Source organism: Cricetulus griseus, chromosome 4 (assembly GCF_003668045.3).
Source record: "Cricetulus griseus strain 17A/GY chromosome 4, alternate assembly CriGri-PICRH-1.0, whole genome shotgun sequence".
NCBI classification, from domain to species: domain Eukaryota; kingdom Metazoa; phylum Chordata; class Mammalia; order Rodentia; family Cricetidae; genus Cricetulus; species Cricetulus griseus.
This window is the reverse complement of record NC_048597.1, coordinates 172,909,382-172,936,682: the sequence shown is the minus strand read 5'-3', so window position 1 is coordinate 172,936,682 and position 27,301 is coordinate 172,909,382. Positions and strand designations below refer to the sequence as shown.

Sequence of the window (27,301 nt, the reverse complement as noted above, 5' to 3'; positions counted from 1 at the left end):
TTTTATTATGATTTATTAAAGCCACCTCTCACTGGTTAGGTTGATGCTAGGTCCCTGGGTGACAGTTCTCAGTATGGAAATTGGGCATCTTAATTCTAATTGCAGTGGTCCCCTCCCACCAGTCCCCAGCATGGCCTGGGAGGCCCATCAGCCCCCTTCTCCCTGATATGTCAGAGGAACATTGGTTTGTTTGTCACTGCACTTTCTAGAGCTAGGAAGGTTATTGCTTTAAGAAAAAAAAAAAATCCAATGGAATTTAGGAGTGACTTTTACTGTTTTGTTTTCTTAACACCATTCTCCATATCTTTGCCAAAAAGCCCCCAGACGCTTAGGCCTCTGGTTACACCAGTCCAGCTAAGCACCAGCTCCCATGGTCCTCTCCTCCTCTGCCAAGAAGGCACAAAACAGTTGGTCTCTGGTTCCTAGGATACAGCATGGACTAGGGCTAGGATGGTGACTCCTCCCCCAAAGTCCCTGGGAGCTGGGAAGATATTGGCCATGTGGCCCAGTAAATACCTAAAAGCCAAACAAACGTACAAGCTGGCAACTTTATTAAGGGGCTGCATGGTGGGGGGCGGGGGTCAGGTCCTTTTTAATTCTGATGTCCTCCTGACCCCTAATAGTGCTATTCCCTGGGTCTTCAGGGGGAACCAGAAACGAGTTGTCATTCCTCGACTTTCTAGACTCCAGCTGGAGTATTGCCGAGACCAGCACATAAGATGGCCCACTAACTAGTCTGAGACAGGGTCTCAAATACCCAGGGCTGACCTTGAACTCACTATACGGCTGAGAATTACCATAAACTTTTGCATTCTGTCTCCATCTCCTAGTACTGGGCTTACAGCCATGCCCTTCCACCCCTAGTTTGTATGGTGCCAAGGAATGAAGCCAGGGCTCAGACATGCTAGGCGAGTACCCTACCAACTGAGCAAAACCCCAAGCAGCGCTTGAGTAGTGTACCTTCTGCACTACTAAGAACCTGACTGGATAGAGGAAGGCAGCAACAAAAGGCTACCAAGGGGCCCCAACACAAGCTCTTTTGAAAAGGCCCTCATCCAATCACCAAAGCATCCTGAAGGACATGGTGGCCTGGCCCTAAAGAACAGGCAGGGTGCAATTGGGAAGATGGGGGCTATTCTAGATAGACTGCCTCTAGGACAGGTCACTGGGTCGAAGGACTCAACAGATGGATCCAAGTCTTGGCTAACTCCAGACTCTAGGTGACAGGACTTGCCATGTCTATTCATGGTGTGTCTTCCAGCCCACCCTGCCCACACCTGCCCACCCAAAGCCACACCTCTGTGATCCAGTTCATGGTGGTTCTTCTCATCCTTCACTGCCAAGTGGGCTTGGCTGCCCAGGGCACCGAGTGCCAGCAGCCCGGAGCTGCTTCCTGTCACTGGGGGGATCCCGGGAGGTTGAAGGCCTGACGGGTGGGGTGGCAGCTGGACCGGGGGACCATGCGTGGCATGGGAGAGGTGCTGTGCCTGGAGTTGCTGCTGCTGCAATGAAGTTGGTGGTAAGCGATGATAGGTCAGACAGGGCAGAGGATGGGTCACCTCTGCCCCTCCCCCTCGCTCCTCTACCGTTAAGCGACAGGGAAACAACACCCCCCCCACTTGCCCGCTCAGCCCACATGCTCATTTTGCTGAACAAAATCTGTTAATGGACTGCAACGTAGAAGATTTATGTCTTCCAGCGTCATCCCCCCCCACCTCCCCCTCCAGTTTCAGGACAGTTTCCCATGCCTGTTTCCAAGCCCAAGATAAATAATGCATGCGTTTAAAACCCACAGGGTCATCAGGGCTTCCTTTCAATTGAGAGGAACCCATTTTTAAGCTCATAGCTCATGCATACATGCCTTTAACATCAGCAGCCAGCACCTCCCACCCAAAGCTGGAACCTGGGCAAAGCCTCCATGATCCTGAAGAAACCCAAAGCTTGCAGAGTGGGGACAGGGTAGGCCAGAGCAGAGAAGTACCAGGACTGGTGAAATGAAAGCTGATGTCCTCGGCCATCAGAGTAGAGAGAACACAGAGCCACAGAACCGGGGAGAGCAGAGAGCCCTTGAAACCAGATGGGTCAGGAGCTATGTCCCTGTTCTGGCACTTACTGTCTGCACAGCTGGGGGAAGGAATCAACTCCCTAAGCCTCAAATTCCTCATCTGCACAAGGGGGGAGGCAGCACCTACTACAGGGGACTACATAAGGTAACAGGGGTTTGGGCACGCAGCCACTGCTCAATGGGCTTCATGGCAGTCACTGGCACTTCCACACTTGCACGGAGTTCTCAAAGGGCTCTCCCGCTGTTGTAACAACCTGAGTACTCCCAGCCACACAATAACAGCCATGCTCCTGTTCCTCCCCACACCTAACCCAGGACTCTGCTGCCTGACGCCTCTTCCCACTGCCAGCATTGAGGCTGCTCATCTCATTTTGCCCCCAATCCCAAGCTCCCAGCTCAGAAGCTTCCATGTTCCCCCAGCAGCCAAGATGGAATGCTCCCTCATTCGTAAGACTATGCCAAGAACCCCTGGCATTGTGGGACTGGTTATATGGTATCAAATATTTCTCAGAGATGGAAATATTTCTTGGGACTGGTTGGGCCTTTGGGTATGCTTGTCTCCACCCATGCACACATCTTTTGTCTTGACTAGTCCCAGAAAAAGTAACCAAGGCCATTTGTATGTGCATATAAAATCCCTGGACACTATCCAAAAAGATCCTGTAATTCAAACAGTCACCCAGTGGAGGAAGGGTTGTGCCCATTTTTACAGACTATAAACTGATAAAGGGGCACTGGAGTGGGCAGCTGGAGTCCCGTGACTCCTAAATGTAATTTGAACTCTTCTGTCAACCACTAACACCGTCTACAGAGTATTCCAAAGAACTTCAAAGCACGAGGGACAAGATGAAGGCAGATATACAGCAATGATGTAATAAGCCAAGGTATCAGCACGGGCTGAGGGAGCTTGGACCTGTGAAATAGCGCTCTCAAATCTGGGAAATTCCTACAGATATTTGGTCGATGATTAAAAGCTTCCAGGATCCCTCCAGACTGCTGACCTTGCTCTACCTCTAAGTCAAGCTTGCTGTGGCAGCCTTATACTTCTGGCCCCCAAGGCTCCATGCCTTAGATCTATCTATAGGACTGTTACCCACAGCCAGTGCCCTGAACCACAGAGGACCTGCGATAACCCCACTGTTAGGCACCTGTGCAAGCTTTTGGTGGCCACTGGTCTTAAGAGTGATGTGACTCTAGGTTTGCTAGTGTCACAGCAGAACTAAGGTAAGGGAGCAGAATCATGGTGTGCCAGGCAGACCTCCAGTCCTCTTGGCTAACACTGAACTTTCACACGGGAGCCGAACACAGCTCCCCACCTTCCCTTTTAAAGAAAATGAATTTTTAACATATTCACAAAATAACACATGCTCATTGTTAAGAAAACAAGATTTTCTTTAAGATTTAAAAGTTTTGTTCTTTTTAAGGTCCCTGTTCATCCCACCCTCACGAGCCATTGTCAGTCTGTCTGGAACCCAGATTTTTCAGATTCACAATTTTCCGTGTGATTCTCCACAAATGAGCTCTTGTTGATCATGCTGTTATTTATAGGCCCCGATTTAAAAAATGTTCTGAAGAAAAAAAAATTAACTTTCCTTTTGAATGACTATTTAGTATTCCACAGCATGGCTAGACCACCCCAGAAAGCAAGGACTTGGGTACTTAATCCAGAGTGCATAATGTGGAACTATGACGCCTTAAAAAGACAAGAAGGGTGGGGGTAGGGGGTTGCTGGCCACAGACACGCAAAACTATGTGTAGATTTCGAAGACCAGCGGTTGCCAGCGGTTGAAAAATGTATCCAATCGCCCTTCCCAGTTAGGTCTCTTCTCCCACTCCAATCTGTCCAGTCAAAATAGATTGCCTTCTCCCTCTTCTGGTCACAGGAAATTTCCTTTCTCAGTTTGGAGAACTCAGATCCTGGAGCCAGGCAGAGCAGATGGAGGTGGATTTCCATCCCCATCTATCAGCGGTGAGTCCCTGGATAAGCCATCTGACCTCTCTAGGCCCAATTTTCCTACAAAATGGACATCAAAGTGAAGCTCACCCTTGGGCTGTGCAGGACTCACAGTATTCTACGGAAAAGCAAAGCTGAAATGTAAGCAACCTTAGCAAATGGGTACAATCATCACCGCCATCTTTGAGCAATTTGGAAGTTTCAGGAAGACATGGCTGTCACATTATCCCTGCAGCACCCAACAGTCCTGGCACATCCTTCTACCATGTTCCAGGTGAGTCAGTTAGCAGCAGAGAGGTAGGGAAATAAGTCAGCAGAAAGCCTCATCCAGGTGGCTGATGCAGCAGCCCTGGAGGACCAGTTAGAGGTAGCTGGAACAGCAGTGTCAGTGGGGCAGACAAATATCCACAGGTAAATCCACAGCAGAAACAAACTGTGACAAAAGGTGGCAGCTACTCAGAGATGGCCACAGTGCTCTTCTGTGTCTCAGCAAGGAGCATCCTCTTCGACAGGGGCAAGAAGAACAGCTGGTTCTGTACAGCCAGAAACACCCCTATGGTCTCCTTGGGGTGTGGTCTGAAGGTACCATGGAGCTGGCCCTGAAGACTGCAAAGCAGTGGAAAAGTGGAGCTGTAAGTTCTTCCACAAGGAGGACCGGATGCAAATGGACACCAGCGCGCTCTTTGGGTGAAGGGTCTGCCAGCAGTGGTCTTGGTGACAATAGAGTGAAGCCAAGTTTTCTCCTTGATGGGGCCAGGAACATCCGGCAATGATCTGACTCTCAGGCAGGTAGGAGCGTGGCCTGTCATTTCCCTGGGCAGGCAAGCAGGATGCAGCCACTCTCAGGCTATGTTTCTATCCTTTGCATCCTGTCCTGTGGCTTCAGAGCACAAAGTGCTCAAATATGGTTTAGTCTGAGTGGGAGGGTCACACTGCTTTCAACTGAAGCTTTCTTGATGGTAGAAAAATGTCAACAATGATGAGATCTGAGGCCACCGGCCTCCACTTTTGACTGTTCCTCCTGATAGTGGCTCTTCTCCATTGTGAGAAGAAAGTCAGTGATTCTCCCTTCTGCCCTTAAACCCCCTTGGGCTGAAATACAGAACCAAGCACACTCCTGAACATCCACTTCTCCATCCTTGACAGTTTCATGCCAAAAAAACATACATCAGAGCTAATGTCCCTGTGGTGGTTCCTGTGCACGTCCATCCCTGAGTACCTGGTGCCCATGGTCTGGGATTGGCAGGCGTGGTTGACAGCAGAGGCTACTGGGAGATCTTGCTTGAAGAGCATGTGTAACCGGATTACACACCTCATGCTTCATGCCTCTGCTAGCTGATTAGATGCTTTGGTTCTGAGGTTCATAATTTGAGTTAAACTTAGGGAAGTTGTCTAACCGCTTCAATTCCAGAGCCAAATAGGCCAAGAGCTGCATCAGAGGAAGCAGATGGGGTCCAGATAACACCAAAGATGCCTCTCTACCAGCAAGGATGGGAAAGAGCAGGTCTTCCACACAGCCCACTGGGTAACCAAGGCTTCCTGAAGCATTAGAGCTTCTGGGTATGGCAGTAGTTTTTAGAGGTCACAACGATCTTTGCTATCCCTGCTTCAGAAATACGGGACAACCATGAGGGCCAACTAACTCCACATGCAGCAGAAGTCTAAGCCAGGATTCCCGACTCGGCATTCCCCTGTTTTACCTCAGCCTCTAGGTTCCCAGAAGCTGATGCTAGGGTAGAGAGAGCTTCTCCACCATTCTGTCCCTTCTTCTAAATTGCCACCAGCTGACTACTGCTCAGCCATCTCACCCAGACACCTCCTGGAGTGAAGACAGGAAGCCCTAGCACTGCAGCTTCACAGACTCTGCCTAGTCTGGGACAGGCTACAACGCCAACCTTCCTCCTCCTCCTCTTCCTCTCAAGAAAAATATCAAATCAGCATTTCACATACAGCTACTAAGTAATTCTCTCACCAGTCCAGACCGAGTAGCCAAGCACCCACCACCCTCCTGGGCAAAAGGCCTCAGGTCCACACAGAACCTTATATGAAGCAAGTTCTGGAAGAGACTCCATCTCTAGGCCCAGATTCCCCAAGAGAACATGAATTCCATAAGGACCACTGGGAGCTGAGGATGGTTGGTCAGCAGCCCAAGTGCCTTCACCTGTCGTTCCTTTCTGCTCTCCACACATACCTTCTTAACTTGGGTATAGCATGTCCTCTCAGAGGAAGACGCTGGGAGACTACTACCCTGTGACATGCTTCTGGCTGCACCCATGCTCTAGATATTGCTAGTAGCCCAGCTAAATGAGGACTTCAGGAGGCCTCAATCAGCCAAACGCAGCCAGGTGTGCTGCTAAAACCCGCCTATCTGAGGAAATCTCAGACTAGAGCATGCTCTCTAGCTGTGTCCTTAGCAGGGTGGCTCCCCTCTCTCCTCCAGGAGAAAAGAAACAAGCCCCTCGCTGGAGGGCAGTCAAGCACAGCTCCCCAGCACCAGCCTGCCCCAGCTGTTGGCAATCCCTGACTTGTGAGGCTCTGTCAGGCGGAGCGATTAGACGGCTGCCTGCCTAATGACAGGGCGATGGCCGCATTCACTCAGAGCCCAAGAAGCAATTACCTTGAAAATGGGGGTCACAGGCCCCACTCGTGGGCTTTAATTGAATTCCAATATCTGCCTAGGGCTGCCTTGACCTAACTTGTAGCTTCCTAAACGCTACTTAAAGGAACTGGAGCCAATCCAATGAGGCTGCTTCCCAGTTTCCCTTTTTGTCAAAAAACAAAAACACAAAAAAACAGTATTTTCACTTGTGGATCTTAAATTCCAAAGAGGGAGGGAGAAGAGATGGAACTCAACTATAACCCCTATAGATGGGTGAAAGAACTTGCCCTGGAGACCTACAGGAGAGCCCAGAAGGGAATGCAGTCAAGGAGCTGCAGGAGAAAGACTTCTGAAGACACCCTGGGGTATAAAGCCCACCTATAACTCCCTGTAACACCACTGTGGGACACAGGCCATGCACAAGGATGCTTTAGAAAACCCCATTCTCAAGTTGGCTTGATGGCTAAATCTCTGTGAAGTAACAGTCCTGGACCAAGCCAGAGGTTTTCAACCAGAGGCCCTGTTGCCCGAGTAGACATAGGCAACATCTGGAGACATTTGGTACGTAAGGACGCGGGGGTGGGGGGTAGGGTAGAAGGGTGGGTGCTGTACAGTGAGTACAGAGCAAGGTTGCTGTTGAATATCCAAAAATGCACAGGGCAACGAAGAATTACCTGGTTCCAAATTTCAACAGTGCCCGACCATGGGTCCTATGTTCCAGTAAATTACACCCCACCCCACACCTACGCCCTTCTCCGGAAACCCTAGTTAAACTCAGTAAAAGGGGGACTTTGGGGAGGAAGGGGTTTAGAGGAAGTGGGACGGTATGAGTAGACAATGGGGGAGGGGCAGAGAGGGGTTCAGTAGTGGGCAAAAATGCTCCCTGCCAAACCTGACAGCTTGTGTTGAGACTATGGGGTCCCACCGAATGGAAGGACAGAACTGGCTCCTGCATACCATCCGTCGACAGTCAACACACATGCTGTGACATGTATGACCACACACGAGTTCAATGATAAGTGTAAAACAATACTTTTTCAGAAAGGGATAATGGGGGTGAACAGGATCAAACTACACTGTATGTATGATTAAAGTATCAGACAATAAACTTTATAAAATTATTTCTTAAAGAGAATCCTGGGCTAGATGATGGCAGAAGATACTTCAAGCTTTAAATACCATGGCTTCTCTCCCTAGGGTGCTGCTTCTCAGCACCAAGCCTCTTGCCCTTCCCACACAGCAGGCAGGGTTGACCTTCCCCTCAATGCCACCAAGAATCAATGCAGGCTTCAGCCCTCCCCAGCCCCCAGCAGCTCCCACAGGGAGTAACACCCATTGAACTGCCTTTACCAAAGGACTTATCCAGGTTCCATCGAGGTGTACAGCTGAAATTCACAAGGATGTGCGAAGAGTGTTCAGCCATGCAGCCCAGCGCAGGGAGCAGCAAGACCCCCCAACCCCAATACTGTCACAGCACGGTGCACATAAATAAATAGCAGAGATGGTTCTGACCCCAGGAGGCCAAAGAAGGGCAGCCCAGCCTTGGGGAGGGAGAATGGGAGGCAGCAGCCAGGCACTGGAAGTCAGGGACACCAGATGCCAGGGGACTGGAAGCTAATGACATTACAGGCAGACTGGAGATGTGTCTAGGACTAGGAGACAATGGCAGAGCCCATTGGGAAGAACCCTATGGGTCCAAGTCCTTGGCTGCCTAGGGAAGCTGTGGGCCATGGGGTTGCCATTCTTTGAGAACACCTAAGGTCAGAGTTCATCTCTGGTCATGGTAAATGAGAGGAATAAAAGGGCTATACACACGGTGAGAGGCAGATTGGGGAGTCCACGTACCCCGATGATGGCGTTCAGCTCCGTCATGGTGACCTGCTTGGCGCGTTCCACCGCCTGCGCCACTTGCTGCTGATGCTGGGGGGAGAAAAAGTATGTTCAGGTGTGGCCACCCTCAATATCCTCCATCACTGGGCACCAGGAGTCTCTCAGGACCCTTCCCCAGAGAAGACAGAAAGAGGCCCACTCAGCAGGCCCAAGACACAGGGACAAGGGTGGTAAGTGATGTCACCAAAGGACTTTCTGAGGAAAACAGAGATGAGTACCACAGATGGCTACTGGTCCATGATATCCTCAACCTCACATACAGGGAAACCTTTATTCTTACAATATGAACATAATAAACTGGATGTTACATATTGGAGTGATTATTTTCTAGCCATGGGACCATACTGTAATTATATACGGCATCATATTTCAGGACAGGTGCCTATAGTGGCTAGTGGTGAACTAAACAGAACACGTGGGATTTACATTCAAAGGCTGATGAGAAACATGAATCTGATCCATGGCTACCAAAAGGGAGAGCAAAGAGTCTAGCTAGAACGAGAAAGTGAAAATGGCTGAAAGAACTCTAATGGGGTCTCAGAACTTCTGACTGCAATGATGTGTTGGTTTGGACTCAAAATTCTAACAAACACTCCACTGTGGTGTGGGGATGCTATGGGAAACATTTGTACTTTCCACTCAACATTGCCAAACCTAAATCTGCTCTTGAAAAACTAACGTCTATTATTGAAAATTAAATTTCATACATTCCCTAGAGCCCTGAGGTAGCACCAGCCACACACAATGCCATCTCCTTTACTAGGTACCCAAGGCACCGCCACATCTAATTATTCTATTTATTTAGTCAGAACCTGGTCACTACCTCAGATTCAGAACTCTACCAGGGAGCTGATAGGGTCCCAAGATACCAAGGCAAGTAGAGGGCATCCTGGCCCTGCTTGTGTTGGAGTGGAATCAGACAGGACAGAAACAGAGGCCAATGAGGCCAACCCATCGGTCTGCCCCGTACCTCTGGAGCCTCTTGGAGATACTTCCCTCAAAATGCTAGAGTTCAGCCCTTGCCTCCACTTGGTGTTCTCTCAAGGGTAAAGTGACAAGCCTGCCTGTCATTCCTTTGGAGAGGATATTTTGCACCTGGGGAGCCAGCACCCCACACAGGGTCTGACCTTTGCCACCAACCAACCAGCCACAGAAAATATTCCTAGGAAAGCAGAGGCAGTGAGGATGTGTGGCTAGGACACCAGTCATAGTGCCCATCACTGTTGGAGGTGAAGATCAAGACCCTCCTCCCTGGATTTAGGTATGGCAGAGGACCATTCTCCCACTGAAAAAGGAGTACACGGTCCCTCTAATGTGAGTTCTGCCCCCTGATCGGCTGGAGAAGACTTGTCAGTCCTATCAGCTGGATCAGTATGATAGACAGGGCTGAGCTCTGGCTGTAGAGAGACCTGGCCACATTGTGTTGCCCTGGGCAGAAGAGGAGGAAACAGAAGAAAGCCTTACCTCTTGTGACAGGAAAGGCATAATCTGGGCTAAAATTGTGTTCAGTCTCTTTGCAATCTCTGTCTGCAAAGGAAAAAGAGACCACAAATAAATCAAGTCACTGAAACACCAAGGCAAGTCAAAGTGGTACATGTCACATACTCACTCACATGCGTGCACACGCCCATTGCAGCCCCTTACCATAGGCTTCATGATCACATTTTAGAAAGCTCCCATTTCACAGGGGAGATGGCCTGTGTTAGGCAGGTCAAAACTGGCATCCTCTCTAGAGAATCCCTCCTATAGCAAAACAAAGACCACTCCACATTCCAGAAAACCCATGACAAAACCGAAGATCTGCCCAATGGCACCCCAAACAGGAGAGCTCAAAGACAACAGAGCCCCCGAGTATTAATTATGGAGGGAAGGACTCTCCCAGAGCCAGCCTCACACAGAGTGGCATGTCGTTTCACCATTCTTCTAACCCTTGTAGAACAATCAGAAAAATACACTAGTAAGTCTTCAGTTCTAAGGGCCTCATCTGAGAATGGAGCCCAGTGGTTCCCCACACCCTCGTACAGGCTGCCCACAGAACGGCAGATCACTTTTCTGCCCACCATCCTCCCAGCAAAGCACATGTTTAGAGTACCAAGAGCTTCCAGCGGGACCATCTGTGACTGAGATCTCAGATCAAGAGTGCTGCTAAATGGTTAACTGAGCCCGACAGGAAGGCCTGGGACGCTGACAGACGACTCTTGGAATTGGCTTTCTTATCTTGTCTGAATCCTGAGCAGCCAGGACTAAGGTCTCAGAGCGGCCTTCAAAGCTTTCATCAGCTCACAGCAGCGATCTTTCAGACAAAACCATGACAACAGCCTTTTAAAAACCTGTGATCATCTGCATGTCAAATGATTCTGCATGTGAAATCTAGTGTGCCTCAGCTAAACAATACCCACAAAAGCTGGCCTTGGGGAATTCCTGGGGCCAGCACCCCTTCTGGCACTAAAGAAAATGACTTTGTGGAGAGAACCGGTCCTGACAAGAGCCTAATGGGCTTGGGCAGCCCTGTGTCCTATGACCACAGGGCCAGGCAATCCAACCCAGAGAATCTGCCCACCACAGTGCAGGTTCCTGGGTGGAGATAAGCCATGAAGGAACACCTGGGTCTCCTCAGGAACAGGGCCAGTGTTTCCCAGCAGGCACTGCTCCAGGCTGTGAAGGCCTGTCCCTCAAACTGTAGACCATCTGCATCAGTACAGTCCCCAATTTCCAAGCTTTCTGGAAGTAGGGGCAAGTAGCATTCCAGCTGGGAGCTGGTGGGACTCGTATTTGCAATGGTGGCAGACAATAATAAGGGCACCCACACGCCAAGGTTTCTCAATCTCCCTGACCATAAACTGTTTGTTCCGTTGGTCTGTCTTGTATATTGCGAGATTCTTAATCACAGCTTGACTCTGACCTTTTTCCAGGGACGTCTGCCATAAGGACCCTTGGAGGATCACTTTGTAAACCCTAAATTAGCCTACATAAGCAGGAAGAATTGTACCCTAAAACCAGGGCCCTCCTCACCTGTTCACTTCTTCCTCCGAAGACAATGAATAGAGAAGGGGGATGAAACACAGGCAAGAGAGCCAGAGTTCTAAAATCAATGAGCTAGCCTGCATCGCACTCATAACTGACAGAGAACGAATTCGTCCCTGTCACATGTGCTAGCAAAGACGAGGAAGAGCAAAACGTCAACACATCAGCCCCATTGCTGAGGAGGCCCACTGGCCGAAGGACTCTTGCCTCAAACAACCAGGGTAGCAATGACTGGAAAACAGTATGTGTTCAATAAAGCTGTGGGTCTCGAAGACAATACATGCTCAATAAATTATTTGGCCAAAAAATAACATTACTAGCATTTATTCTTTTGCTCTCTGTGCTACATGTATGCTGCCTGTGCATGTGGAGGCCAGAGCCTGACGTCCTCTTTTACTTCTCATCTTAATATTTTAGACAAGATCTCTTTTTTTTTTGGTTTTTTGAGACAGGGTTTCTCTGTGTAGCTTTGGAGCCTATTATCCTGGCACTCGCTCTGGAGACCAGGCTGGCCTCGAACTCACAGAGATCCGCCTGCCTCTGCCTCCCGAGTGCTGGGATTAAATGCGTGCACCACCAACGCCCGGCTAAACAAGATCTCTTACGGAATCTGGAGCTCACCATTTCAGCTAGACTGGCAAGCCAATGAGCTCCTAGGGTTCTCCTGACTCTACAAACCCCAGTACTGGGCATTAGTGACTAAGCCATCTCCCCGGCCTCCCCCCCCCTCTCTCTCTGTGTGTGTGTGTGTGTGTGTGTGTGTGTGTGTGTGAATTTCATGCTGTAGAGTGTCTATGGCCATGATTCCTGATGTGAGCAACATCTGTGAGAGGGGCTGTGGTGGACAGTGTTGACAGACAGCTGGAAGGAGGGTGCAGGTGGGCAGTGGCTCAAGCCCTTTACCAATAGGGTGAAAGTATACACCAAGCCAGGCCAACCTCAAGCCAGCTCACTGGGTCTCTTGTTGCCCCATCAATTCCCCATATACACAGGCAGGAAAGCAGAAGCCGCCTCTGATCCCTGCCAGCCATTTGACCTACTACAGCTCACAATGGTTTCAGAGCTTACATCCTCTAATGCAGGTCAAGGGTCAGGATCTTGGTAGTTAGAAAAAATGAAAGAGCTGGCCTTCCCCCTTCCCCACACCTGTAGCAAGCTGTGACTGCCAGCTTCCTACAGGAAACCGCCCACCCTGCCAGGCCCAAAGCCCAGTATCCTCTGTCATTAAGAAAAGGGATCCCCTGGGATTTTACACAGCCATGTTCAAGTCAAGGCCTGGAAGCCTGGCCACCATGTGACCACAGCTGGATTGCTCAGGAGCCCTGTGGGTGGCTGAGACTAAGATGTCACTCAGTACCACTCGCCCTCCTACTTCATCCATCTTACACCACACACCAACTAAGCACAAGCGCTACACAACAACCCCAGAGACAAGAACCTCTAGAAGCCTGTGGTATCGACACCCAAGCTCAAGCATGATAGAGGCCGATGGCCGGCAGAAAGGATTCAGACAAGTCACCAAGAGCACTTGGGGCCGGGGAGTGGGAGGGTGGGGGGGAGGCGGCAATACATCTGGAATACACCTGGAGAACTTTTATAACCACCAGGCTTCTCTGTCTTGGGACTTGAGACTTGCTTCGGTTTCCTGCCCTCCCTTGAGGAGTGAGCTGTTGACTACTACACTTCTTTGTCTCCTCTCGACAGAGAGGCACAGGCTGAGTGTTCCCCATCTTGTACCCAGGCTGCTCTGTACTCCAATGAGTCCAAAGATGGGTACAAAGACTATTTACCAAACAATTTCTTGGGAGGGTGGTGCTAAAGCAGTGGTTCGCAACATATGGGCGAACAACCCCTTTGGAGAAACAAATGACCCTTTCAAGGGGCCATATCAGATGTCCTGCATATCAGATATCATGATTCATTAACAGAAGCAAAATTATGCTTAGGAAGTAGCAACAAAAATAATTTTATGGTTGGGGGTCACAACATGAGGAACTGTATTAAAGGGTCACAGCATTAGTGAGTTGGAGAACCACTGAGCTAGAGGAAGGAGAATGAGCCACACAGACAGAACCATTCTTTTTGTTTGTTTGCTTTGTATTTCGAGACAGGGTTTCTTTGTATACCTTTGGAGCCTGTCCTGGAACTGGCTCTGTAGACCAGGTCAGCCTCAAACTCACAGAAATTCCCCTACCTCTGTCTCCCGAGTGCTGGGACTAAAGGTGTGCACCACCACCGCCCAGCCAGCCAGAACCATTCTTAAGAGCAACAGGGAACCATCTACCTAGCTGACTGCTACCTGCACTCTTAGCAAATGTATCAACTGTTACAGTCCTGCCGGAAGGCACCTACCAACAATCTCTATTTTCCAGATGGGGAAACTGACACTCAGCAATTAAGCGACTCCACTAAATGACTTCCGGCCAGGAAGCCAAATTTCAGTAGGTTGAGACAGCTCAGAGAAATGTTTTTGAAAGAAAATCGACCGTCAAGGCTAATGATTGACAGCATTTCTGATTACAACAGCTGTCCAAACAGCATCTGATCCAACTCAAACAACCTCTAAGCACCCGCTCCAAAAAAGGGGGACAAGAATCTAGATGTGTGATTTCGACAATTAGGGCAGGTCACAAACCACAAGCTGGAGCTAGAGTGTGTACTAGAAAACTCCCAGCGGACTCTTAGGCACAATCTGTTACCAGTGTGGCAGCTGGGGTCCAGCAAGCCCAACCCATTCTCCCCACCTCCTGGGGACACAAGGCATCTCTGCCTGTGAGCTGGCTCTTCAGATTCACCTGAGAGGTGGCAGGAGGGGAGGGTGGCTTGCTTTGAACGTTTTAGCAAAAGGTGTCTGGGGAGGCTACGTTGGCCTTTCAACATGCTTTTTATGTGCAGTTCAAAGGTGGTGGCGCTGTTGGTGGAAAGACACTGTTACTAATCTCTGAGGTACAGACAGAAGCAGCCAGGGAAGGGCCAGTGTCCCTTTCAGAGTCTGTGCTATCAACTGGGCAGTGGGGAGGAACATCTGCCCGGGGTCTCTGCTGAGATTGTTAGGCAAATAAATGACAGAAAACAAAATAGTGGGGGGCAAATGTAATTTCCCAAAGAACAATCTGTTCCCTGTGTCTATGTAGCTCCTGCTTGCTCGGTCCTCTCCTCATTAAAGCAAGACCTCTGGATGTCTGGCTGAAAGCTGAGGTTACTTGAACACTCTGAAAGTGTGTGTCTAAAAGAGCAATCTACTACCTGCAACTGCTCCAACTTCAGACCATCCCTGACCCTTGACCTATGACACTGAGTTAAGGAGGGGATGGAGTAAACTCTTGGTCCTCACCCCAGCAATCTCTTGCTTTGGCCCTTCAGCATCCACTCAGATGTTGGTCCATTTGCCTCCTTTAACTGACCATACTAGACATGGTACACAGTGTTCCCGACAGTCACTACACTAGACTATCTCACCTGAGAGGTGGCAGGAGGGGAGTCACTATAGTCACTATAGTTAGCTTTAAACTGCCTGCTCACCCATACCTGAAGACTCTGAGAACACATTTCATTTTAACCTCAGCCAGACGATAACAAGGTGCCATGTTAAGGAGCACCGAAACCTCTTAAAGAAATGGCCCAGCTTCAACTTTCAGATGTCTCCAAACCACTTCTCTTCTCCAGGCTTTCATGTTACCTGGAAAAGGGAAGGGAAGACCAGGCAGGCGGCTCATTTAGGTCCCAGGGGCCAGGTACAAACTTTAGACCGCCACAGCCACACACTTCTGAATGGCCTGACTTGCTGTGTGACCTCCACCTTCCCACTTCCTCAGACAGCTCTGCAAACCAGAGTGCCACATAAATGCCTAAGTGGAAGAGCAGTGTGTTTGTGGGGGGGTGGGGGAGGTGGGGTGTGGGGGGGGATACCACACCACATCCTGACAGCTGGATGAGTGAGTACCAGACAGTGGGCAGGCCTGCTATGGTGCTGGTTGAGGCTGGATCCCCATGTCCTATCTTCTCATGAGCTTTTCAGTCTGCATAAAACTGTCCTAGAGCTTCAAGCAAGAGAAACACGATGGACAGGGCTGTGAGGCGGTAGACAGGCTTAAGCCTACATGTGTGTTATCCCATGAACTGGTGTCCTAAACTACACAAAAAGGAGAAAGTTAGTGGGGCACTTAACCTCGAGCTCATCAATTTGGCTAGGCTGGCTAGTCACTGAACTTCAGGGAATCAGCTTGTCTCTGTCCCTCTCCCGCAACTAGAGTCACAGGCACACTTTAGTAGAGGTCAGGTCCTCACGTTTGCATAGCAGGTATTTTACCAACTGAGACATCTCCCAAGCCCCTTTAAGTTGCTTTGCTCAAGGTGTTTTGTCACAGCAAAAGGACACATCTCTAAGTACCTCCTGTACAGATCTTGTGGAACACAAAGAAACACTCCTTCACCAAAATTCTTTCACTAGGAAGTAGCACCATGTTTGCTGGGTGGGCAAATGGCTGTCCAGCACTAGCAGGCTCCTGGTTTTAACTTTAAAATAAGGGTATCTTTCTTGGAGATTAGGACCGTGTCATGGGACAATTACGATGTGAGTCTAGAGACCCATTTACAGATACATGTGAGAAAGACAAGGAACAGACGCCTGCCTACCTGAAGTGGAAGTTACACTTCAAAGCCACACAGAACCAATGATTTCCATCCCAGCTGTGTCTAGCCAGCCAATGTGAGCTCTTGAAAGTTCGATCCCGTCTCGGGACCTCTGGACCTCCGGTTAATCCTCTAGACTCCTGCATTTTGAATCAAGTTTTACCTAGTTCTCTGGGTAATTAGAGAGAAAATGCTTCATCTTGAATTAAATGGAGAGGAGTTTAGGCCTAGGAGCTGTGTGTAGCGGGAGCCAACTCTGGCCAGGCTTCCTAACTGCCCAGCAACCAAGTATTAGAAGATTCAAGAACAAAGTGTCTTGACAACCTTGACTTGACATATTCCTTGTATTTCCTAGGCAATTCTAAATTAATAGTCCCTCAATTACTGACTAAGATGGTACCCTTGGCCAGGCAGTTTCTCCTTGGGTCCAGCCAGGTGGTAGTTATCAACAAAGGAAAGAAAATCAGGGGAGGGGGAGGAGCAAGGCAGCTAACAAAAGCCAGGGTGGTGTTCCCAGGCCCCATTCCCTCCATGCCACAGATCCTGCTGTGGAGCGAGAAAGGGATAAATGATCCACTTAGCAGCCTTGGAGATGATGCTTGCTGCTTCTGGGGGCAGAGAGAAGGGGGGGGGTGGCTAGTATACATCACAGATCGTTTGGTGATAGGTGAGCCTCTTTAAAGCCTCTCTTAGCTCTGACATATTGATCAAATTATATATAACTACAACACCATTAAATATTTACGCCCTCTGAAGAAGCCTGCTGGGGTCTTTATGCTAGGAAGACTGAGTACAAGGAAGGGCCAGTGCCTCCACATGACCCCAAAGATCTTTGTCTTACAGGGCAAGGCTAGCCTGGGATGGATGCCTCATGCACCAGCCCCTGTGCCCTTCCCATGAGACGAAGGAACAATGAGGAGGGCAGGGAGGAAGGAAGTCACACAGGCTTCCTAGAGCCTGGGGTTTCTGAGTGGTGACATGACCCTTCTAGGCACTTCCCTGCAAGAAATTAGTCTTCCTTGTTCTTGTAAGAAGTCCACATGCCAGGCAAGCGAGAGGGGGAGGGGCTGAGTGCAAAGGAACTGCAACCCAATCTGGAGCCTGCACCCTTGTCCCAGGGCTGTCCTTGCACCAGGCCTGTTTCCGCAGCATGGAGGAGGTGTGGGCAGGGGTATAACACAGAGAGGTCTCCAATATGTCCAGATGCCAAGCAAGGAGCACCTAGAGGGCCATGAAGGCACTCCATGCCATAAGACAGAACTGAGCCCAGATGACAGCCCACATCCCTCCCTGAGCTCTAAGACGCTAAGACTTTCATTTCTCTGACTCTCACTTTCCATCCACCCAGCTTCCTGTTAACAAGATCCAATAATCTTTAAATATTTGTTCACTTTAATTTCTTGGTTCCCAAACACATTAAACTGCTTGCCTCCCACCCCCTAGGAAGGGAGACAGCTCTCAAAGAGCCTGCTTGTATGGACAGAACAGAGGGAGCTTTTCAGATTACACCTTCCCCCAAGCTGCCCACTCATCCCAGGAACCCCCTCCCCTTCCCTCCGCCCTCCCCTCGGATAACCCCCTGTTCCCTCCCCCACCTTCCCAGACTCCATTGGCCAACTCCTGTGAGGAGGAAAAATTCTCAATTCATCCCTGTAGAGTTGCCATGGCAACCCCCAGCCACCTAATCCCCCCCTTGGAGCATTATGCAAATCTCCCCCTTGCCCCTCAACAGGCTGTAAAAGTCACATTACCCTTGCTGAGGCAGCTCATTAAATTTTGGGGGTCTCCTCACCAGGTCAGAGCTACAAATGAAACCAACTGCTTTGACATTTTGAGGACAGGGGCTCTCTGGGAAACGGAGGCAGCATGAAGGGAAAGTGAGGCGGTTTGCAGCAGACTGAGTAGGCAGAAACAGAGCCCTATTCTATGTGAGCTCACAAGCCCCAGCACATCCCCCTCCTTAAATTAAAATTCAGAGGGTCAAGGGGTATCCTTTCCTCAAGTAAGACCAGGCATTTTACAGGCCATGGAGATTAAGCCAGGACACTCATCTCACCATCTACTCCCTCTCAGACTGACACCCTCCTCCCATTTCACAGATGGCATATATGAGGTCCTGAGAGGGCAAAGGGTAGCTCTCCACAGATCAGGATAGAAGTAACCAAGTCTCTCAGCTCTAAGAGCCTTACACCAAGGGTCCTCTCAACCAGTGCTGATTCTGGCCCTTAGAGGACAGGACAATCAGCAATGTCTGGAAACATTTGTCAGGACCACAAACACTGCTACTAACAACCAACCAGTGAGTAACAGCCCAGGGGCAGCCTGAATATGCCCCAATGCATGCATTTTTACTGTGAAGACTTCTGAGCACTGGAGCCAACCAGGTTCTGGGATGGGCATCATGATACGGCCCAGGTCAAATAGATGAGGTGTCCTGATCTGATCCTGCCAATGGGTCAACCCCTGAGACCACAAACAAGTCATCCAACCCCTTCGAACAGCACAGGGTGAGACACATTTACTGCAGGGTTGGTATTGGAGTGGCCAAGCAACAAGAGACAGTCTCAGGGAAGTCTGAGAAGCCTGGCCCCTTCCTCTCCTATTCACTTTTCCCTTTCTGAAGCTGTGGAAATTTCAAAGCTCTCTGTCCCATTGTGAGAATACCCTGTCTGTGTCCTATAATCCCCATCACACTTCCCAAACCCACAAACGTCCAGAAAGTCATGTGCCACACAGGGGTTAGAGCAACTAGATTTAAAACTCGGTTCTTTAGCCACCACAGGGCCACATTTCAGTAACTCAGCAGTCTGCGCAGCTAATGGAGACTATGTTGGGCAGTGCAGATACACAGCACTGCCACAGGTGTGAAAATTTTGGACAACCCCGCTCCTTTAGCAGGTAGGATTACATATGCTAACAGCTGCAAAAGCTCAGAGGTCAGGCAGCTGCCCAGAGTCACACTGGTGGGGTACAGATCAAGGGACACTCTAAAGCCCCACTCTAGCCATCCAGAGAATCCCATCCCCCACTTCCCATGCTCCTGGTTTTCTGTCTCTAGAGATCCCTGACTCCCCACAAAGAAACTCCCAATCTACTGACATCTCCATTGTCACCCATGTAAAAACTGGCTTGTCAGAAATCCTGTTGCAACCTTGTAGGCCTAGGAAATGTCCCTGGACTTTCAACATAGAGGAGTTCAAGGGATCTGCAAAGAAGGGACCTCTTGAGAAGCAGGGTAAGAATCCGGTGAAAGAGCAGGATGCCCCTCCCCCAACCCTGAAAGTGACATAAAAGCTAGTATCAAATCCACAACAGGAGGACTGTGGCAGCCATGGGCAGCTGTTTGTGACTGGCTCAAGGAAACTCTTCACTTCCTATGGGATAATGTATTAGATCCCTGACTGGCAGAGGCAGAAGCTTCTATGAACTGATTCCTCCAGGCTGTCCCCAGGACTTCTACTCCAAGGCAAAGCTCAACAGGGCTGAGGGCTTGTCCTGGAAAGAAACCAAGGGCAGGGATTCTGCTAGGAAAAACAGCAGTGATACTTAAGATGAGCCAAGGCATCTGCTTGACCCAGAATATTATTCCACCTCATTGGCATCCAATTCTACCACCCTGGTCAACAGGCCCCACATTCCAGACCATGTGTCACCCACATCCCACTGGAAGCCTCTTCCCAGATGGAGGCCAGCGTGAAGGAGAGGGCATGATACCCATTAGAATCCAAGGCTACGACTGACTCCATCCCTGCACGATGGTCTACACTGAACTACCCTCTTCTTCCACTAACTCCCGAAACAGGTGTGTGCTGCTTGTCTGACCAGCATCCTCAGTTTCAGACCCTGAGTCAAGAAAGATCTTAAAAGCCGGGCAGTGGTAACACATGCCTTTAATTCCAGCACTCGGGAGGCAGAGGCAGGCATATCTCCGTGAGTTCGAGGTCAACCTGGTCTACAAAGCTACAGAGAGAAAAAAACCTGTCTCCAAAATAAGCCAAAAAAGACCTTAAGATCTTGGAGAGTAGAAGTGACCTCGATTTGGCCTCCCTTCTCCCTCAAAAGGCTGCTGGACTGGGTGGAGTCCAAAGCCTTCACAGTCAACCAGAAGGAGGTGTTCCTCCCAACCCAAGCTGCACTGCACAGTCCCTTGAGACAGGACCAAGAGAACTCTGGCTGAGTTTGTGTCTCCATCTGAGGGAAGATGGAGCTTTCCAGTGTAAATTAAACACATCTAGCAGCGTCACAGCCATTCTCAGGATTACAAGCCAACAACCCAAACCCAAAAGAGGATGTAAAGCCAAGATAAACAACGACCAAGCCCTCAGAGACCCGCCACTAAAAGCCAAAGTAAGGCAAGTCTCATGTGTTCCTTCAGCCTCAGCTCCCTCACAACCCAGAGCAGTGTCACCTGGCCCTTCCTCATTCCTGTCACCACACCTCAGCTTGTCACCCCTTCTGTTGCTGCTCCTTCCTCCTCTTCCACTTTCGACTTGATATCAGATAGAATGGAAACCAAACAGAAAATACTTTCCAATCAAGGTGCAGGGCACTAACCACCCCTTTTACAACCACAACCTTTAGAGCCCACAGGCCTTAGAAACCTGAGAAGACTGGATGTTCAGCACTGGGAAGATGAAAGAGAACCATAGCCATCCAGAGAATCCCTAGACTGCAGCAGCATCTACCCCTCACTACCAGGCAGGCATCAAGGCTCAGTCAACACTAAACAACCCTGTCCCTCAGTCCTATTGCTCCACACTCCCACCCCTTCACACCCAGGTCTACAAGTATCTGATACTCTTGCTCCAGAAGCAAATGGCCCACTATTTCAGATGAAAATGCCTCATCTGCTTTGCAATCAGGCACTGCCAGAGTCTGAAGTGGCTACATTACTCTCATCTATGACATTTGCAAGATCACCAGTTTTTGTGTCCATACGAAAAGATGTAGTAGCTGTCTCAGAACTTTGGATTGTCACTCAAGAGTGGGTAGAGGAGGAGCTGGAGAGATGGCTCGGTGGTGAAGAGCACTGGCTGCTCTTCCAGAGGACCCAGGTTCAATTCCCAGCATCCACATGGCAGCTCACAACTGTCCATAATTCCAGCGCCAGGGGATCTGACACCCTCACACCAATGCACATAAGTTAATTAAAAAAAAAAAAAACAAAAAAGAGTGGGTAAAGGAAAGGGACCCACGCTCCTACCTTTTGCTGGGAGAACTTAGCTAGGGAGAGAGACATGAGGACCACCTATAGCTAAACTCCAGGTACTGACAAGGTGTCCCTGCCTCTCTGACCTCACCCCTATCCCTCCCATAGTGAGGCATTCTGTTCTCACTTCACCACTGAAGAGAAAGGGGGGAAGGTGTCTCTGTTGTCCAGTAAATCTCTAGAGTTTCCAGAGATCTCTTCTGGTTCTCCCCAAACTTGGTGCAGTCTTTTAATTAAGAATACCAGCCCCACACTACCCACCCTCCTGGTTTCCAGACATGAGTCTTAGACCCAAAAGCTCTTCAGAAGGAAGGGCCTCCTGAAATCTAACCAGGCAGGGGGTCTTAGCACCCAGTCTGGCTCCAACAGACTGACCTGTTCTCCACATCCAGGCATGGTAGCTTCTATACTCACTCATAGCTCAGTAGCCTGAACCCCCTAGCCTCAGACTGTCATTCAACATGCCCAGCAAACAAAAGGACTTGAAAACACTATGCCAACCAGAACCAAGACACCCCTCTTGCGCCCTCCTTGAGAAACTTGAGGCCCTGGTGTCAGCAGGAAAAGGCTGACCTGCAGTTTTGGGTCTAAGTAGATGATGCCTTAAACAAGCCCAATGGATATACATCCTTCACTGCTCTCAGGGCAGGTTATTCCTCTAAGTTCTCTTAGCCCCAACAGGAAGGGAGTCTTTATACTGAAAGGCCAGAGAAAGAGAAGGAGCCAAGAGGAGGAGAGGTACAGGAGAAAGGAAGAAAGCATCTTGGATGTGTCTCAGAGAGCATTTGTTGAAAACAAGATATTGTCCCTTTAAGCATATAAAAACAAGGCCCTTGAGCATGCAGTTCTCACTCTGGTACACAATTATGGGTGCTTTCAGCTGTCTAGCACTACTTCAAGAGCGCTCTTAAGCCAGACTGTCAATGGCATGTTGAAAGCTATTTTGCTGGCTGCTATCATTAATAGCAAAGTGGAGAGCCGGGCTGATGAGAATTAAATATGGGGGAGGGGCAGGTCATACCCAGTCATTACAGAATTACCAGTATGAGAAAGGAGACAATGCCACTTTGGGGAATAGAGTTCAAACCAGAGCATGATGGTGGGGAAGCAGACAGGGGGAGGCCACAGACGCCCGGAGCATCCCCCACCCCCACCTCATGCCAGATGGACTGGAGCCAGCCCTGGAGAGCCATATGGGGACGGAGGGAGCCACTGAGTCGTGGTGAATGTGAGGGTGGAGAGGCCTTTGGATAATGCAGTGCTGCGAAATGTCACCACCTCACCTCACTTCACAAGTGCGGTCCCTGCCCTCCCCCAATCCATTCTTCCTGACTGTGGCTTCCTGAATGTACTTCACTGACATCCCAGGAGCTGCTGTCACCTGGGAGGAGCTCTGGCTGCCGGCTTCTGCCTTTAACAACTCCCCTCCCACCCTCCTTTTAAGGCCACTCAAGTAACAGACCTTCTGCAGGGACATCCTCTCTGACCCATCTCATCTCCGCTTTCCCAGGAAGAGTGAAGCAAGTGTGTCGCAGAGGCCACATTAGCGCTTACCTCACCGCATCGCAATTACTTATTTAGAGGCCTGATGCCCCAGCGGAGGGAATGGTGTCTTATTCGTCTGTGTAACCAAGCCCGGCCCACACCCAAGCACATTCCAGACCCCTAATGACCGTTTTGGGAATGAATCCAACTCTCTCATTTTGCTGATGAGGAGACGGTGTGCTGAACCACAGAGAAAGCAGCCTGCAGACAGCCCACAATTACAACCCCCCACTTCCTTCCCAGGGCTCTATGCAGTACAGGTCCACCCACCCGCCCACAACCTGAGGAAGGAAACCCCACGTGTTTACTGAGCACCTATTACACGCTGTGTGTGCTTGGCAAAGGGGTGTCCTCCATAGCTCCGAAATGAAATAAGGTTCACATTGTGTTGCACTGGATCACAGGGGAGAGCCCTGCTGAGAGTTGTTTACCATCTCCTGATGTCCCAGCATTTTGTACAATGATACAGAAAAACATTTTCCTATGTGGAAAGGGAATTTATTCCTTGGCTAACTCTCTCCTGCAACAATATGGAATTGAGGGCCTCAGGAAAGGCGACCCTTTCCTGGGTGGAGAGAGGACTCCAAAGAGGGCAATGAGGAGGAGGAGGAACTCTTGGCCACTACCCCACTCCTGCTTCAGGGGAGCTTATGGAATAGTAGAACTGGGAGCAGGGTTCCCAGCAGGCTTGTCTTTATCTAGTTCTAGAGTCTTCTCAATGGTCAAATGCACAAGAAGGAAAAGCCCCTGAGAAGTACAGAAAGCTTTACTCTGCACAGTTCTACCATCTACTACAGACAAGGGGTCCAGAGAAGCTTGAGATGAGAGGCAGCCTTGAGGGTTAAGTCACCCTCTAGCTGGATGGGACAAAGTAAAAGGAGCTTCCGGCTCAGTAATTCCCAAGGTAGAACACAGATGGTACCCTTCTGGGGAGATCACACAACCCCCATATTTCCAGGGAGGAGCCAAAAAGGCAGCTAAGGTGAATGAAGGAGTTCCCAGTAAAGAAGTGAATTTCATAGCTCAACCCAGATGCCAAACAAACAAGCACTGCCCGTGCATCAGTGCTGCAGCAAGCTCTGTCAACTCTTTGGTAGCGTCTTTCCAGAAAACCCCATGGCTTGATGGTTCTCTGGCCACACAGCCCCTTGAACTACTTTACCTGAAGGTCTTCAGCCCTTTTCAGCCCTGTGTAGATGGCCACCTTGTGGCCAGGATACAACAGTCATGGGTTTTACCACCCTCACCTCATCTGTGAACCTGTTCTCTGTGTTATTACCAAACACGTCAAATCATTAGTTGTGCAAATAGCTGGCGAATGGAGATGGGACTGTGAACACAGAGGGTTCAGCTGACAAGGTTATACAACCCCAAATGGGATACTTTGGACTTTGGTACAAGTTTGCAGCCTGAACCTGGCTGGATAATAGCATGGAATAAGCGGAGGTAATTAAAGACACAGCATGCTATGAGTTACCATGAGACTTGCTACAGAAGAGTCAAGGGGTAGGAAGGAAAGTCTTCAGTAGCATCATTATCATCACCTGTAACTGCAGAAGTCTGGGTATATTGGCTCCAGTCTCTGGGCCCCTGTTTCCACATCCATGACTTTAAAGGTTTGGATAAGAAGTCAAAGGGTTCTCCAGCTCTGGAGCTCTGGAATTTACTGGGTTACTGGAAACAGTGACTGTCTAGAATTGGCATGATGCTGCCCCCAAATCAAAACGCCTCAAGTCGGTTTGCCAAACATCAGTGCTCACCAACAGAGGGGGAAAGGCCAGCCTGCTGGCTTCCCCTAGCACCATGTCCCAAAGCCACTGCATGACAGTTACTCTGGAGTCTGTTTCTAAGCTGGCTTTGTCATTTGCTGCTGACACTGGAAAGGCGCTGCAGGAACAAGATGGGAACTGATGAGATGGTCAGCCATCATCGCTTCCCTGGCCCTTGCTGAATCATCTTTGACGCCCTGCCTGGAAGCAGGAGCCTGGGGGAGGTGGTGACCTCTTGAAGTCCCAGGCCAGGCCTGTGATTCTGTAATCTTTGCTTTACAATAATTAGGGAAGGAGGCAGGCAAAAAGAGTAGGAGGACCCCATTTATTACCTCTCTGGGATTTGACAGCTTGAAAAAGAGAGGGGGGAACGACAGAGAAACAGCCAGGGACAGAGCTACAGTGAGTTTAACCTCTCAGTAAAATTAAAAAAACGGGCTGGACATACCTCATCATCTGCCCTCTGTCAATACTCGGGACCATCTGGCAGAACGCAAGGTTCTCAGCTAATTGGCACTTCCCATGGAGCCAGTGAAGAAGAGCTTTTGAAAAAATATGTGGTGGCGGTGAAGAGAGAGACAGAGAGAGGGGGGAGGGAGAGAGAGAGAGAAATGTGCTCGTGCACATGTGCAGGCTGAGGATGGCCAGACAGACTTTCCCAAGGTGCTAGCTCTGTAGACCATCTATTATATAAAAGTACATACAGTCCCCACCCCCACTGGCTTAAAGATGAAGAATCCAGCCTGTTTGTTCCAGGCAGATGTAATCACACAGTCAAGTCTAGAGGGCAGGACACTGCATGAATAATTCAGGCACTCAAGTCACTTGATTGTGTGTGCAGATAAAACACCAGTCAACCGCTAAACAGGTCAGCTGATAAACTTGTTTGCTCAGGCCTAACCACCATCGCCAAATGCACCCAAGACTCACACTACAATTAGTGGCAGAGTTTTCTTCTACAGAACCCTGCAAGCCTAGGGAGTGGCCAGAGCGCCATTAGGTCAGGGCTGTATTGCGTTTCTCCTTTCTCAGTCAGGGTTTCTCCACCTCTTTGCCTCTTTGTTCCTACACAGCCACAGGATGAGTTCACTCAACCCAGAGACTTCTCGGCATGCATTCATGCTGGGAAGGCGCTGGAAGGCAAAGGTAAGGCACCAGGAGCAAAGGGCCCAGCTGCAGAACCCAGAGGCTCTGAAATGAGCTCTAGCTCTTGCCATGTTGGCTTCCTTGATGCCTTGGTTTCCCTACCTATAAAAAGAGGGCAAAGATGCCTCTATCCACCACTGAGAGGATTAATGAAGACAATGAGGCCAGATCTCAGGCATTTTCCCATCTTAGAACCCTGTATGGGGAATGGCCAGAAATCCTAGATGAACACAGCTGCTCTGTACACAAGCCAGACAACCCCCCCCAACACACACACACACACACAAGAGCATAGAGACACTTAACTCTTCTGGGTTCATAGCATCCCCTGGGCTCAGAACAGCTATGCTCTGTCAGCCAAGGTGACTTCTTTGTACCCAACAGCCATCCACTCAGACACGGGCAACACCACCCATGCAGACCTCAACATGCAAGGACATATTACACCTTAATTAGAAGCTCTTACAACAACAACTACTGCTATAAATTTTAAACCTGGGTGCAATTACCCTCTTTAAAACACGCCCAAGATACTATTCACAGAGGAAGGGGAGGACTGGAGAAAGGGAGGAAGTGGTACCTTGCATAACACCTCAAAGTTCTTAAAACACCTGAGACCCCAGTTCTATTTCATACATTCTTCCTAAACCAGTCAAGCCTGGGCCAGTTCTGCCTAGAATGAGGCAGAACCCATTTCTGGTCTATCTTCCCCAGAAGAACCTTCTTTACATATAAAGCAGTGTCTGTTTATTATTTCTGTGGCCCAAGAAGTGAAAATGTGGTAGCGTCCATGTGTGCATGCCTAGGGAACCAATTCCTCAGAAAACCACAGCTGGCTTCCCACATTGCTCACTAAATGCTGGCCCCTTTCTGGCTACCCTTCACCCCCAACAGCAGGGCTCCCTACAGGAGGGGAAAGGAAACTAGATTCAAAGGGCTCCATAGGAAGCCACTGGAGCGGGCAGAAATCTGCACACTTCCCCTCAGGGTCACCTGCCCTTCTCACCTGCCCTGGGTCCTGCCCCCTTTAAAGAGCAAAATTTAAACCTTGTAAATGACTGTTAATTTAGAGCAGAAAATCCATTCAAGTCACGGTCACCAAAGGCTAGAATGAGTCAACAGCCTTCTGAGATTTCAAGAACACCAATTGTTAAAAAGAACAACCAGCCTGCACCATTTATACGTGCCAAGTCGATGCTAATCGTCCGCCAAGCCAAATTATAGGCAGCCTCTCCTCGGAACACAAATAGACAAACAGGCCTCTCCCACAGCCTGGCCTAGCTCAGGACTAGCTACTGATATGCACTGAGATAAAGGGTGTTTCTATTTGCTGGGTTTGAGGTATACTGTTATTAGAAGGGTGACAATGTGGGGTAGTTTACATATCCATCAAAGGATACCACACTAGCTAAACTGGTTTGACTTCTGGATTACAAAGCTCAACTGCCAGCCGTCTCAAAAGGCCTGG

General features: G+C 49.5%; 1 protein-coding gene across 13 annotated transcripts in view; it reads right to left on the bottom strand.

Annotated features, from left to right (window-relative positions):
* Tle3 (TLE family member 3, transcriptional corepressor) overlaps window positions 1-27,301 on the bottom strand; it is a 46,259-nt gene that overhangs the window by 15,064 nt on the left and 3,894 nt on the right. For 4 of the 13 annotated variants that reach the window (XM_027414824.2, XM_027414827.2, XM_027414826.2 and 1 more), the window contains exons 5-7: window positions 9,973-10,035; window positions 8,434-8,538; window positions 1,298-1,502 (exon numbers count right to left, since the gene is read on the bottom strand). In XM_027414824.2, coding sequence (XP_027270625.1) covers window positions 1,298-1,502; window positions 8,434-8,538; window positions 9,973-10,035 — 373 coding nt within the window. Of the gene's footprint in view, window positions 1-1,297; window positions 1,503-8,433; window positions 8,539-9,972; window positions 10,036-10,600; window positions 10,802-27,301 lie in introns of all 13 variants that reach the window. The other 9 variants (XM_027414832.2, XM_027414829.2, XM_027414831.2 and 6 more) reach the window with 4 other exon arrangements.